Below are 14,978 nucleotides of genomic sequence, written 5' to 3' on the forward strand. Positions count from 1 at the left end.
TGGCAGAGAATGGTCCTCCTCCCAGTGTGGCAGAGAATGGTCCTCCTCCCAGTGTGGTAGAGAATGGTTCTCTTCCCAGTGTGGTAGAGAATGGTCCTCCTCCCAGTGTGGCAGAGAATGGTCCTCCTCCCAGTGTGGCAGAGAATGGTCCTCCTCCCAGTGTGGTAGAGAATGGTCCTCCTCCCAGTGTGGCAGAGAATGGTCCTCCTCCCAGTGTGGTAGAGAATGGTCCTCCTCCCAGTGTGGCAGAGAATGGTCCTCCTCCCAGTGTGACAGAGAATGGTCCTCAATCCCAGTGTGGTAGAGAATGGTCCTCCTCCCAGTGTGGTAGAGAATGGTCCTCCTCCCAGTGTGGCAGAGAATGGTCCTCCTCCCAGTGTCATAGAGAATGGTCCTCCTCCCAGTGTCATAGAGAATGGTCCTCCTCCCAGTGTGGTAGAGAATGGTCCTCCTCCCAGTGTGGTAGAGAATGGTCTTCCTACCTACAATGCTCGTCCCTGCTGACTGAGGCCTGGGTTCTTGGACCTGCCAGGACCTTCCTCACAGTCCTGGTTTACAACTGACTTAAGTTATCCTCTTTGTTTTGAGACAAGGTCTAATGGTGTAGCTAAGGCTGGTCTTGGACTCACAGATCCTCCTTCCTCACCCTCCCTAGTGCTGGGATTACAGATGTGGGCTTCTGTACCTCCCTCTGAACTGCTGTTCATTTCTTAATAGTTCATCCATTTCTACTTCTTTCTGAATAAATTATGACTCCCGGGGAGTCAGAATTTTGTGTTCTTCTCTTGTCTGTCTGGTCTTCGGGCAGGTTCTTGCTGTGGTCTCATGTGTCCTGCCTTGTTGCTTGACTTTAGGGTTTCATAACAATGTGCCTTGAGAAAGAAAAACCAAATTTATGGCAGCCTGTGAGGCAGGTACCCAACTGTCTAAGGATAAGCACTGTTGCTGAAAGTTTGAGCCTCCTAATTCCTCTTTGCAGGAATCAATTGGGGGTAAAGCCCAAGTGATGTGACCCAGCCTGGAGGCTGCATTTCAAGCCCATCCAGGGTCTCATGCTGCCTCAGAACATCTTCTGACTTGTCCTGAGTCCTTCTGGGCACTGTCTCTCCCCTGGACCCTCCATGTGCAGGAGAGCTGCTAGGGTGGTCTGGACCCTCCTTGTGCAGGAGAGCTGCTAAGGGTGGTCTGGACCCTCCACGTGCAGGAGAGCTGCTAAGGGTGGTCTGCTCTCACAAGGACCCCAGAGCCCTGTCTCAGAGATCAATAGTCTCACTGTTCCTCCCTCCCGAAGTAGTAACTAGAGCTATAGGGTCAGTTACCTCTCAGAGCTCATGGCTGCTGATTGACATACGCAGCCTTAAACTCCAGGCCCTCTGAGTTTGCTTTGCATGAGTGAGTCAGCCTCTTCAGTAGTTTCTGAGATGCAGCCCGGGGCACTCCCACAGTTTGTGACAGGAATGGTAAAGTGACTTAGCTCCTGAGCTCCTCTGTGACTGCCAAGCACAGGAAGGAGACAAGGGCGCGTGAACACCTGGAACCAGTCTCTGGGGTGAACGTCCCTAGCCATGAGTCAGTCTGAGAGTATGTGGCAGAGAGGAGAAAAACGAACAAATATTTAAGACAAAAATAGGATGACTTTCATGTTATATGCAGTGCTTAGATCTGTATTGTAGGCCGCGCAGTCGTCTCGCTGGGAAGAAGACACGTGGACACACTAGGTTCCTTCTGCAGCGACGACGTTTACTGCCCTCTCCCAGAGGGAAAAGAGATGGAGCCCAAAATCCGCACTGCTTATATACACCACAGTGCGGTGTGTCTGCCCACAGCGTGGCGTGTCTGCCCATGATTGGCTGTTTGCTCATTACCCTACGTGACACCCCAGAATGGGCCGTGACATGGCGTCTTTTCACTCTACGCACATGCGCAAACAGTTCTCTACGCACATGCGCAAACAGTTGTTTACTTGACAGCGGAAGTAGGCGCCATCTTGTCATGGCGAATGCCGGCTCCCTGCACTGTATAAGTAGAGTGCCTATCACTGTGGTCCCTCTGCTAGGCCGAGAACCTAATCTAACTGAAACCCTGACCCTGGAGTCTTCAAACTTTCATGTGTCCTACCGTGTGTGTCACTGTGCTCCATGTATACTGAGCACCTAATGATGCTCATCTGCCTGGGTAGCCGCTCGGCCTGGGCTTGCTTCCAGGTTCTGCTGCTCACTGATCATGTGACTTCTCACGGCATCTTCTGTATCTTCGCATCTCCATATAAAGTAGGAGGATGTGGTCTATACTTACAGGACTTGTTCTGAAGATCTGATTTTTAAAAATATCTATACACAGTTGGGCAATGGTGGTATGCACCTTTAATCCCAGCACTTGGGAGGCAGAGGCAGATGATCTCTGACTTTGAGGTTAGCCTGGTCTATAGCGCAAGTTCTAGAACAGCCAGGGCTTCCCAGAGAAACCCTGCCTTTAAAAAACAATAAAACAAAACAAAATGAGTCTACACACAGGTGAGGGGGTGTGTGACAGAGAAGTCCTGTGTCTGAATAAGCCTGTAGCCACGTCTCCATGTTGCGGATTCTGCATCCCTGGATTCAGCCAGCTGCAGAGTGAACATATCTCCATACTGAGCACATGACAGATTACTTTTGCCATTAATTCTCTAATTAATACTACATAAGCATTTGCAAATCAATTATATTGTATTGTATCTTATAAGTCATTCAGAGATGATTTAAAGTCTACAGGAAGGCATACATAAGTACTACACATTTTTAATAAATAGGGAGGTTTGAGCAAGGCTGGAGAGAGGGCTCAGTAGTTAGGAGCATCGGCTGCTCTTCCAGGTGCTCAGTTCTCAGCACCCACGTGGTATCCAACAAATTTTTTTTTTGTTTTTGTTTTTGTTTTTTTCGAGACAGGGTTTCTCTGTGTATCCCTGGCTGTCCTGGAACTCACTCTGTAGACCAGGCTGGCCTCGAACTCAGAAATCCACCTGCCTCTACCTCCCTAGTGCTGGGATTAAAGGTGTGCACCACCACTGCCTGGCCCAACACCATTTTATAACACCATTGTCAAGGGTTACAGTGTGTTCTTCTGGGCTTCAGGGGCACCAGGCATGAATGTACTGACAAACGTACATAGAAAACATCCATACACACAAAAATAAGTAAACTTTAAAGATTAAAATTTAAAGTAAAATTTAACTGAGCATCGAAAGATTTCAGCATCTGATATTTGGTGCAGGGCTATAAACAGCCTCCAGGGCTACGGTGAAATGATTGTGTGTGTCTGTGTCTGAGGGTGTTTCAGCCTGGGAGTGTGTTCGTTAGGTGTGTGCATAGGCTTTGAGTTCCTTCCTGAAAAAGGCACTTCAGAGATGAGCTGTTGCTTCAGAACACACGTGAATGAATGTGTGTGTATGTCAGTAACACACACGTGTCCTTTCCCAGGTGTGGAGGATATCCTTACAAGGACCTTGCTATATGACACTGCTGATGATTGCCTTTGGCTTATGGTGGGGACACCTCCTGCGGATCAGACCCACTCAGAGCGTCTTCATTTCCACCTGTTTGTCCTTATCAAGCACACCCTTGGTGTCCAGGTTCCTAGTGGGCAGTGCCCGGGGTGATAAAGAAGGTAGGTAAGCTGCGTGCTCTCAATCTGTGGTAAATATTCCTGTGCACCTCGCCTGCAAGTCGAGGGTTGCCCAGCACTTCACTCAGGTTAACACCTGAGTCAACACCTCAGGGAGCTCGCCTCTGAGTTCAGTGCCTCCGTGCATTCACCCTTCTGCCTGGTTAAAAGAAACACCCAGGGGCTGGAGAGATGGCTCAGCATTAAGCACTGACTGCTCTTCCAGAGGTCCTGAGTTCATTTCCCAGAAACCATCTGTAATGGGATCTGATGCCCTCCTCTGGTGTGTCCGAAAACAGCTACAGTGTAGTCACATACATAATACATAAATAAATCTTAATGAAAGGAAGGAAGGAAGACCCACTGTGTGCTCATGTATTTAGCATTCTTAGAGAGCTGGAAAGAAGTTAGAGCAAGATCAGAAGCCTACGCTGTACAGTGGGCGGAGCTTGAGAGGCGGAGCTTTCTTAGGGGGCTGTGTGTTTGCTGGTTTGTTTAGTTATGGCAACACAGTGGGCGGAGCTTGAGAGGCGGAGCTTTGTTAAGCGGCTGTGTGTTTGCTGGTTTAGTTATGGCAGTACTAGGAACTAACACAATTGGGAAATTTTTCTGTAAAACCAAAGTGCTTTAGCAATGGAGAAACTCCCAGCTCTCTTACTTGGCTTGGTTTGTCCTATGTGCATGAGCTGTTGTCACTCTGAGGCGCTCCTTTGTGTGGTGAGGCCAGAGCAGCATCGAACAGTCTCAAGTGGCTTCATCTCTCAGCTGTGTCTTTGGCCGTATTATAAATTTCACCTATGCGTGTTCACCAGGCAGCATGGTTTCTTACTTTGTGAAAGTAAAACAACCCCCAAAATGTTTCAGCAGTTTCACACTCTTGAACTCATCAGGAATAGAGAAAATGTAAAAAGAAAACCAAGAAGACGTGGCCGTGACTCCTTTAGTGACACTAAAATGGGTGTGCGACACAGGAGCTGTGTGGAGCTGGCCCCAGGCCTCCTGAACTCTAAGCTGGGGCTGGAGCTCTTGAGTCTACTGGGACTGTCGCAGGGCATTCATAGTATGACCTGAGAGTAGGGGCTTCTCATTGGCAAAAGAGGCTCAGAGAACGTCTGTTTCTACCAGACCTGTGGGACTCACGGCATACGGATGTACCAGTCCCTTGGGTGACTCACCTGCCGTCACTACCTGAGTGGCCACATCTGTAGTAATCCAGCAGACAGGTCCAATATTCCTATGGATGAAACCTATGGATGAAACACAAGACAGGGGGTTGACAGAGGCTGAAAAAAGTCAGGCCAGGGGCGAAGTATGTAGCAGCTCCATGCAGCTTCATGTGGCCTGCACAGGAGAAATCTGATTCTAGAAAAGACTGCTGTCAGCCTCAGGGTCTGTGTGTCCGTCCGTCCGTCCGTCCGTCCGTCCGTCCTCCACAGGAGTGTTCACTAGACCACAGTGGCACGGTCAGATGACTGAAAGCATAAATGCAGGTGTCACACCCGTGTAATTGGACCAGATACAAAAAGCTGAGAGCAGACGAGAAACGGGAGAGAGCATTTACGCACATGCAGGTGAGATGGAAGCTGGACGTCTGTGTGTGGGAGAAGCAATGGAGAAAGGAATGGCTGGTGATTTCCAGAACCGGAGGGAGACATGAAGCTAAGTTTAAAGTGCATCTCTAACTCTGATTGGGAAAATGGAAAGTTCGTCGTCCTACCCATATCAACACGCAGAAGCACTTCCAGTCCTCAAAGGGAAGAAACGGGTGGCTTACAGAAATAGAGCGCACCTTCTCGGTACCATTAGGTCATTCCTGAAGGCAGAGAAGCTGTGGGAGAGAAGGTCACACACACAGAGATGCCACTGATGGCGGGGTTGGAGGAGCATTTTCTAACATCCTCATCCTGAGCTGCAGGATAGCAACAGCAAAAGGTTGCTTGGCAGAGCGAGCATGCATGGAAGCACCCAGGACTGTGGGATTCATGGGGGTGGGGGGAGAGCGTGAGGGCGTGGGCTTCCCAGCTGATAGCGTGGGGGCGTGGGCTTCCCAGCTGATAGCGTGAGGGCGTGGCCTTCCCAGCTGGAAGTGTGAGGGCGTGGCCTTCCCAGCTGATAGCGTGAGGGCGTGGCCTTCCCAGCTGGAAGTGTGAGGGCGTGGCCTTCTCAGCTGGAAGCGTGAGGGCGTGGCCTTCCTAGCTGGAATCGTGAGGGCGTGGGCTTCCCAGCTGGGCTGCTCAGGACTGCTTGGTTCTGTTTTGTTTTTAAGGTCAACCAAAACTGCAGAAAAGGTCAAAGGGCATGCTGCTACTGGCCTGTGGAGGGAAGGCGGATACGCTGAGGGATGTAGACGGATGGGCTTTTGACCTAATGTGTTAAGGAGGTTCACTTGCACTATCAGCAGATCCAACTGGAGAGGAGTGGCCAATGTGCGGGATATAGCTCAGTTGGAAAAGTGCTTGCCTAGCATGCCTGAGGCCTTGGGTTCAGTCCCCAGTACTGCATAAGCCATGGGGAGAGGGCATTGGGCCAGTAATCCTGGCACTTGGGAGGGAGAGGCAGGGAAATCAGAAGTTTGCGCAAGGTCACTTCCAGCCTCATAGGCCAGCCTGGGCTAAAGATCTTGTCTTTTTTTTTTTTTTTAAGTTTTAATGTATAGTAGTAATAAATATAAGGAATTCGGGGATAAATCTCTCAAAAGGTATATGTTACTCTTAAGAGAAGAAAATCATATTAATGGAGTATTACTGAAGACTTATCGGGGAACTTGTCTGTGTTTATGGACCAAAAGACCTATTTCTTTTCTAAGATGTCTTTTCTCTTTGAATTTGTTTACCACTATTCTAATAAAGATACCTGCCAACATTTTCATGGGAGTTGGCAAAAGGCTCTTCAGATTCATGGGAGGCCAAGAGGCCAGGCAGGGCCCATGTGGGTTGGAGGAAGGCGAGGCTGGGATGGCTCAGTGAGTAAGAGCATTTGGTGCTCTTGCAGAGGACTAGGATATGGGTCTTAGCATCCAGCAGCAGCTCACAACCTCTCTAACGCCAATCCCAGGGGTCCAGTGCCCTCTTCTGGCTTCCTGGGACACTACATACACATGATTATATATATATATATATATATATATATATACACACACACATACAGGCAAATCACTCATACATATAAAATAAACATAAATTTAACAAAATATTGAGCACAGAACAGTAGTGGTGAATGACTTTATTTTATTTATTTATTTTGGTTTTTCAAGACAAGGTTTTTCTGTGTAGCCCTGGCTGTCCTGGAACTCACTCTGAAGACCAGGTTGGTCTTCAGAAATCCACCTGCCTCTGCCTCCCAAGTGCTGGAATTAAAGGCATGGTGCATGACTTTAATTCCTAGCACCCAAGAGGCAGAACTCGATCTCAGAGTTTGAGTCCAGCCTGGTCTATAGAGCATGCTCCAGGACATCCAGGGCTACCCAGCGAAACCTTCAAATAACAGGATTCTCTGTAGCTGTGACTAGGTGGCCTTGCCACTCGCACTTGTGGACTGAGCAGGCACCCTAAGTGCTGCAGGTACAACGGAGGAAATGGGAGTCACTTGTAAGAACTGCTGCCCTGATTCGATTGGAAGGATGGAGTCGGAGCCCCTCCCTGACCTTAGTGTGAGTTCTGCGTGGATCAGCAGCAGCGCGTGAGGAGCAGGACCTGAGAGCTACTGAAAGAAGATGGGGCTTTCACCTTGACAGCTGTGGGCACAGGGAGGCCCGGGGATGCACAGACTTTGTCTCTGCTCGCTTTTCTGTTGCTATGGTGAAGTAACCCTGACAAAAGCCACTTAAGGATGGCTCACAGTTCTGGGGAGCCAAGAAGAAAGTCCATGTGTGGTGTTGGTGCTGCAGAGCAGAGCAGGGAGGGCTTGTGGCAATGGCGGCAGCTTGGAAGCCTGCAGCACATGCACACCATGTGCTGCTCTCTGCTTTTCTCCATCCATGAGGATTTGCAATGGCGCATAAGAACAAGCAGAAACCGCTAAGATAGAAATGCAGTCTGAAGTTCCTGCCTTCCACAATGGTGAAGAGGAGCCCCTTCCTGTGCCAGGGGAGAGGGAAGGGCGTTGGAGATCGCTCGGGAAGTATGCAGAATGTGAAGCCTTCCATCCCGAGAGAGCTGAGTCTGGCTTGTTAGGGAGCCGGGGCTGAGGACAAAGAGATTATATTTCTGTTATCCAAGCACATCATCTTGTTTGCCAGAGCATTTTTTTTTTCTGGTTTTTCAATACAGGGTTTCTCTGTGTAGCCACCACTGCCCAGCCAGAGCATCTTTTGATAGTGGCATTATGCTACAATTATATTAATAGCAAGCCACAAGAATAAGGAATTTTGATTTTCTTTATAAAAAGTTTTTCATGCACCGGGCAATGGTGGCGCACGCCTTTAATCCCAGTACTTGGGGGATAGAGACAGGTGGATTTCTGAGTTTGAGGCCAGCCCGGTCTGCAGAGTGAGTTCCAGGACAGTCAGGGCTACACAGAGAAACCCTGTCTCAAAAAAAACAAGAGAACAAAAAAAAAGTTTTTCAGGCAATGGTGTGCACTAGTAGTTCCTGCTAAGTGAGAGACTTCAGAGCCTCACAGCCAGGCTGGACAATAATAAAACCTGCACACTCCCATCTCAATCAAAAGTAGCTAAATTTTTTTCTGAGAGCAATCATTGATTTTAAAGCCCTCTAAATCGTGTTTTGAGGTGGGCCCTGTTACATTGCTTAGGATGGGCTCAAACTCTTGTCTAAAGGGATCATTCTGTCTCGGCCTTGCAGTTGTTAGGCTGCAGATGGGCCCTACCTATCCAAAGAGATCCTTAAAAACCTATGTATGTTTAAATTACAAAGATTATTGTGAATTATTTTGAAAATATGTCAGACCCTGTGATCTTTAATTTGAACTACTGTGTGTGTGTAAAAGCATGCACCGTGGCATGCATGTGGAGTGCAGACAACTTTGTGGAGTCACGTTCCCTCCACCTTGTCATGGGTCCCGGAAGTTAGATTCAGGAGTGTGTTGCAGCCGCTGAGGCCTGGGCTTCACCTGGGGGACTTTGTTCTGAGTCGCTGTCTCACCAGCAGGTGACATCGACTACAGCACAGTGCTGCTAGGCATGCTGGTGATGCAAGACGTACAGCTGGGGCTGTTCATTGCGGTCATGCCAACTCTCATACAGGCGGGAGCAAGTACCTCTTCCAGGTGAGTGTGCACGCTGCGACTGCTTGTCCAGCTCAAAGTCTTTTGTTTATAGAAATGCCACACACCTTCCCCAGTGCGGTGCTGGAACTCACGTCACATGTGCCTCTGAGCATAGACTGTGGGACTCCCACAAACTGATTCTGGCTTTGCTGTGTACCAGCCCCTGGGCTGGAAGGCTACACAATGTCACTGCTCTTCACTGTGACTGTGGTGTGGGACGGTGGTGCCCCTGATCTGAGGCAACCCAGAGGCCAAGGATGCTCTGGAGAGGGGTGGCGCGTGTGTGTCTTTGCACATGTATGTTGTGACGTGTGGTGTTGTGTAGAGGTGTGGTGGTGGATGTCATTGCCAGCGGCACTACTATACCCTCTCCTTTTCATTTTTCCCCACCAATGGCCCCAAACCTGCGCTTGCTTGGTCCATGTGGAAGAAAACGTCAACGGGGAAAAGCTAACTTGTCCAAAAGCCGTTGGTTACGTTATAGGTGCAGCAGGTCTCCATGATGCCAGCCAGGATATATAAGCACATTGAAAGATATAGGGAGCCTACAGAATGAAGAGTAGACCGTGTGAGAGACTGAAAGCCTGATCTGGACAGACGAGCTCCTAGCTTACTCACAGAAACACCGTGCTTCTCGCCAGTCGACGGCTACCCTCTAACTAGAGTTTTAGCACACAGTGTCCATAGAGATCAGAAGCTGTCAGTTGAGACTCGGTGTATGTGCACGTGTGCACCTGTGACTGTATGTGGTTTGTGCGTCTGTGTATGGGGTGTGTGTGTCTCGGTATGTGGCGTGCATATTTATATGGTGTATTGTGTGGTGTGTGTGTACAGTATGTTTGGTATACATGCATGTATATGTGTGCTGCATATGCATGTGCATGAGTGTGTATGTGCGCATGATTGAATCTATGGTGTGTGTGTATGTGCGTGCAGTGTACTTACGTACGGGGAGCTGCTCATGCTGAGGAAGACATCAGGGGCCCTGCTTTATTACTCTGTCTTATTCCTTTGAATAAGAATGCCTCTCCCTTACTCTGGAGCTAGGATGGCACCAGCAAGCCTTTGGCTAGCATGGAATTCACTCTGTAGCCCAGGCTGAGCTTGAACTTACAGAGATCTGCCTGCCTCAGCTTCCTAAGTGCTGGGAGATTGCCACACTACCATGCCTGGCCTTTTTTTCTGTTTTTACTGGCACTAGTTATCTGTGCCTACCACATAGCACCTTAGCTTGTGGGCCACAGGCACTTCTCACCACCTTAGCCAGGGATCCGAACTCTAGGCAAACAGTTCAGCAACTGAACCGTGGTCTTCATGCTTGTGAGCAAATGCTCTCACCCACTGAGTGCCTCCCCAGCTCCGGTGGAAACTCTTTACACTCTTGAAAACTGATTTACTTCAAAGTATAGATCCCCAAGAAACCTGCATTTGAGTTACATGACTTAATTTTCTAAATTAATGTAATATATAGGTTTTCTTTTAGTGTTTAAAAATAAAAACTTGTATGATTTGGGTCATTCATCTTGTAACATGTTAAGAAAAGATTATTAAGATTATCTATGGACTCTAATGGGATGCATTAGGGGTGAGATGACACTTGTCTCTTTTCTTTCCTAGCGTTGTCATGGAAGTATTGCGCATACTGTTTCTGATTGGACAAATTCTCTTTTCGCTAGCTGCTGTCTTTCTTTTGTGTCTTGTCATGAAGACGTATCTCATAGGACCGTATTATCGAAAGCTGCACACGGAAAGCAAGGGGAACAAAGAAATCCTTATCCTGGGAGTGTCGGCCTTCACCTTCCTGATGCTCACGGTAACCCTCGAGTGTCTGGCTGTTCGTACAGCCCCATGAGCAGCCTCCACGGAGCTGGTGGTTGCTTCTCTAGACCTTCACGGAGCAGTGCTTAAGGCATTACATGAGAGGACTTGTTTATTCAGTTACCTACCATGGCCATCCAAGTACTTGTGAAAATATGATTTGTGAGTGTTGTGCTTTTAAACACAAATGAGTGTTTGTGAAAAGTCACATGAGCACACTACCGTCTTAACCTTCATGCAGCTTTGCACTCAAAATATCTGATCAAGTTTAAAACCACTTTTCATGCCTTTCGGTGAGGATAGGCTAGTTAACGGCATGGCTTCTCATGCAGTGAAGAAAGGACTTTAAAAGGGACACGTGTGTGTGTGTGTGTGTGTGTGTGTGTGTGCGCACACACATGCAAAAGAGAGTGAGGGAAAAGTATATGAGAAGGTTTTCAGGGGGAAGGGAGGGAGAAATGATATCTTAAAAAAGAAAAGAAATAGCAATAAAAGCAAAACTAAGCAGATTTGTGTTAGAAAGTAAGCTTCCCATGAGAGAGTGGGCAAAAGACCCCGAGACGCCATAATCAGTCCTGTAGTAACAGTGGCATCGACACACCTTTGACTGTACTGTTCAGCTGCTGCACATGTTCACTCAGAAACCCATCCATGTTCATAGCACTCTGGGTTATAATAGCCAAACCCAGTCCAGTTGTCCTCCAAGGGGACTGGTACGAAGGTGTGGTACACTGGGGCTGGGGAGACGGTTCCGTTGGTCAAGTGTTTGCCTAGAGTTTGGATCCCTGGCTAAGGTAGTGACAAGTGCCTGTGGCCCATGAGCTAAGGTGCTGTGCAGCAGGCACAGAACATCCCTGGGGCTGCTTGCCATGCAGTCTGCCTGAGTAAGTAAGCTTCAACTTTAGTGACACGCTGAATCAGCAATAAATAAATAAATAAATAAATAAATAAATGAAATAGAGAGGGAATATGATTGAATAAGGCACCTGATGTTGACCTCTGGCCTCCATCTTTGCACATGTGTACCCATAAACATATATACACTAAGTAAGTAGGAACTATGGTATACCATACCAGCCAGTCTGCCCTACAGTGAAACTGCTTATCCACCCAAAGTGGAGGCGTTCATTTCTCCAGGGAGTCATGCAGAGTGCAAGAGAAGACCCTCAAAGGCGGTCTATGGCTGAGAGGATCCGTTTGTATAGTACTTATAAAATAGCAGTTTCAGAACCTAAGGAAGGAAGCGAGTGCTCAGGGTTAGGAACGGCTGGTCGGTGGCCTGGCCAAGATTAGCCAGGCTTAGCCAGGGTTAGCCAGGATGCTGCCCGGGAACCTGAGTGCTCCTCTTCAAACCGCACCTGTCTTGCAGTAAAGGTTGCGGGTTTGCTGGGTTGGTTGTTGGTGTTGTTGTTTGTTGGTGTTGTTTGTTTTTGTTGGTGTTGTTTGTTGGTGGTGGTGGTGGTGGCGGTGGTGGTGGTTGGCTGGTTGGTTTGGTTATGTTTGGTTTTTTCAGACAGGGTTGCTCTGTGTAGCCCTGGCTGTCCCGAAACTCGCTCTGTAGGCTCAGAGATCTTCCTGCCTCTGCCTCCCATGTGCTGGGATACAAAGGCATGCACCACTGTGCCCAGCAACCAGGTTTCAGGGTTTTTTTTGGTGTTGTTGTTGTTGTTGTTGTTGTTTTTACAGTAAATTAAATTATTTCTTTATATCGTATTGTTTTATAACCTTGGGGAAGCACAAAACTTGCTTCTGCACACGATGACTGTAACTTTCAAAAATGTCAGCTATTTAAAAACGCCCCCTGCCTTACCCACTCCAGAGTATCTCCCTTTTGAGAGTAAGGTCCAGCAAAGCCGCCTTGTCTGTGTGAGCCGATGCTGCCTGCCGTCCCCAGGGATGTTCCAGCCAGCGTAACTCCTCACTGGCCCTTGGTTCTTCCCGTTGATCACTCACCTGCGTTTGCTGGGCAGCTGCTGTCAGGCGCAGCTGTGACATTAGATGCTCATCGTTCATGCCGCTGCTCCAGTTAGGGCAGTGTGAGGGAGCTGCTGTCTGCTGTCTCTGTCTCTGTGGTTTGCCCCCAGATGTCATTTCTAAAGAGGTGGAATCTCCAGGCTACCTTCCGGTTACCTTCACTGCTCGTCAGGTTCGCCCAAAGCCTGATCTGTGACATTAACGTTGACAGGAGCCCAGTTCTCACCCATTCTCGGAGCTGTCTGTTTCGTGTGTTTACATACACATATGCAGTAGATTCCGGTTGCTACTTCCTTGGGGCAGCTGGGATCTGCTCTGGGATGCATCCTTACATAGCCTGTGTCATTAGAAAGCAGCTGTGATTTATTCATCATACCCTTCAGGATTTTAATCGTCTTACTGTGCGGTGCTGTCTCTGCTGTGCTCTCACCACTGATGTGTGACAGCATCCCTTTACTCTCCTTTCCTCATCCCATCCCCTAAGTGGTCTGCTTCCCGCTGGTCTGCGTCCTGCTGCTGTGGGCTTGGTCCCTCTAAGTGGGGTCAGACACCATGTGACTGTTAGTATCTGGCTATCTCCAGCCTGATGCCTCTAGGTTCACGTGTAGAGTGCACCAGCACTTCTGGCTGTATGTTTGCATAGTGTTCTCTGTCACATCCAGCCTTGCTAATGTCTTCCTGGCCATGGCTTGCTCTTAATGGCAGTTTTTAATAAACTGTGGTTTTTAATTTCAATGGAATCCAATAAGCAAGTGTTTTCTTTATGGGTAGCACATGGTGTATCCAGTGTACTATCCACAATGTTGGCTATTTTGGAGCCGTAACGTTGCTCTGCATTATCTTCTGCAAGCATCATTGCTCCCCTTTCCTCATTTAGACCTGCAGTCCACCTGGGCTATGAGTTCAGTCTCTGTGTGAGGTGAGGGTTCATCTTTCACATGTACTCCTGAATGCCACATGGATAAAAGAATCTTTGCCCCCTGCTTCATAGTATAACCTTGTCAGAATCTAAGTAGCTGTGTTGTGTATTTGTGTGTATTGAATTCATTCTCGTACCTACTGTGTGAGGTATACATGCACATGTGTGCTTTTGTACATACGTGTGGATAATGTATATATGTGCATATATGTATTTGTTACGTGTGTGTGTGTTTGTATGTGTGTCTAGTGGGTTAGTGTATGCATGTGTGTGTCTGTGCTAATGTATGCGTGTGGATTGCTCAGGCTTGGTGAGGCTGTTGTCTTGATTTGCTAGTGCTTTGTTTGCTCTTACTTCATGCCTCTCGCACACGGTGTTGACACCAGACACCCGGTAGCATTCTGGCCCGGTCCTGGGCTCTGAGCCTAACAGAGCCAGAGTTACAGGACTGGAGACACCCGGTAGCATTCTGGCCCGGTCTTGGGCTCTGAGCCTAACAGAGCGAGAATTACAGGACTGGAGACACCCGGTAGCTTTCTGGCCTGGTCTTGGGCTCTGAGCCTAACAGAGCGAGAGTTACAGGACTGGTTCCTGATGACCGTTGTGCTTCCCCTGGATCTGCGGGAGCTCTCTCTGGTTCTTTGTCAGTGTGGCTGCCTGGGGTGGTTGTCAGTCCATCTTCCCCATGAGGCTTGAGGTCAGTGAGAGGGCTAGCTTCAGTGCTAGAGCATGTGTGGCTCTTCATGATACAAATAGAGAACATGTTATAGATATTCAAAGTAAGGCTTGGGAAATATCCTCATTTAAAAATAGCACAGCTGTCTACGTGGCTGACTTTGAGATATTAGTTTTTCTCTCTTAGGGGTGGCTAACTCAACCAATGTTAGTCTCTTGTGTGTGTTTCTTTCTGGGGATCCTTCGGGGCTCCCCAGGAACCTGTGTCTCTAGGGTGGCACTTGAGTGGTTCTTGCTGCAGGGTTGAGGGGTGTCTAGCTGTGAGCACCCTGACAGAAAGTATCAGACTGGACAGTACCGGGTATGAAGCTAACTCTGTCATCCGCAGGTCACAGAGCTGCTGGACGTCTCTATGGAGCTTGGCTGCTTCCTGGCTGGAGCGCTGGTCTCTTCCCAAGGGCATATGGTCACCGAGGAGATCATGGCTTACATGGAGCCTATCCGTGACTTCCTGGCCATCATCTTCTTCGCATCCATAGGTACTCCCCAAAGTACTGTGATTCTTTCGATAAGCATGCAAGAGTTGTCTGTTTTGTCTGTGTATAAATATGCTTTCCTAAGAGTCTGAGGCAAAGACTTAAAAGAGGGAAGATGGGCCTGGCGGTGGTGGCACACGCCTTTAATCCCAGCACTTGGGAAGCAGAGGCAGGTGGATTTCTGAGTTTGA

General features: G+C 48.4%; 1 protein-coding gene across 4 annotated transcripts in view; it reads left to right on the plus strand.

The window, feature by feature from the left end:
• Tmco3 (transmembrane and coiled-coil domains 3) overlaps positions 1 to 14,978 on the plus strand; it is a 39,815-nt gene that overhangs the window by 15,531 nt on the left and 9,306 nt on the right. For 3 of the 4 annotated variants that reach the window (XM_031339116.1, XM_031339115.1, XM_031339117.1), the window contains 4 exons: positions 3,456 to 3,642; positions 8,745 to 8,865; positions 10,483 to 10,678; positions 14,640 to 14,790. In XM_031339116.1, coding sequence (XP_031194976.1) covers positions 3,456 to 3,642; positions 8,745 to 8,865; positions 10,483 to 10,678; positions 14,640 to 14,790 — 655 coding nt within the window. The remainder of the gene's footprint in view (positions 1 to 3,455; positions 3,643 to 8,744; positions 8,866 to 10,482; positions 10,679 to 14,639; positions 14,791 to 14,978) is intronic. The other variant, XM_031339118.1, reaches the window with a different exon arrangement.

This window comes from Mastomys coucha, unplaced genomic scaffold (assembly GCF_008632895.1).
Source record: "Mastomys coucha isolate ucsf_1 unplaced genomic scaffold, UCSF_Mcou_1 pScaffold22, whole genome shotgun sequence".
Taxonomy (NCBI): domain Eukaryota; kingdom Metazoa; phylum Chordata; class Mammalia; order Rodentia; family Muridae; genus Mastomys; species Mastomys coucha.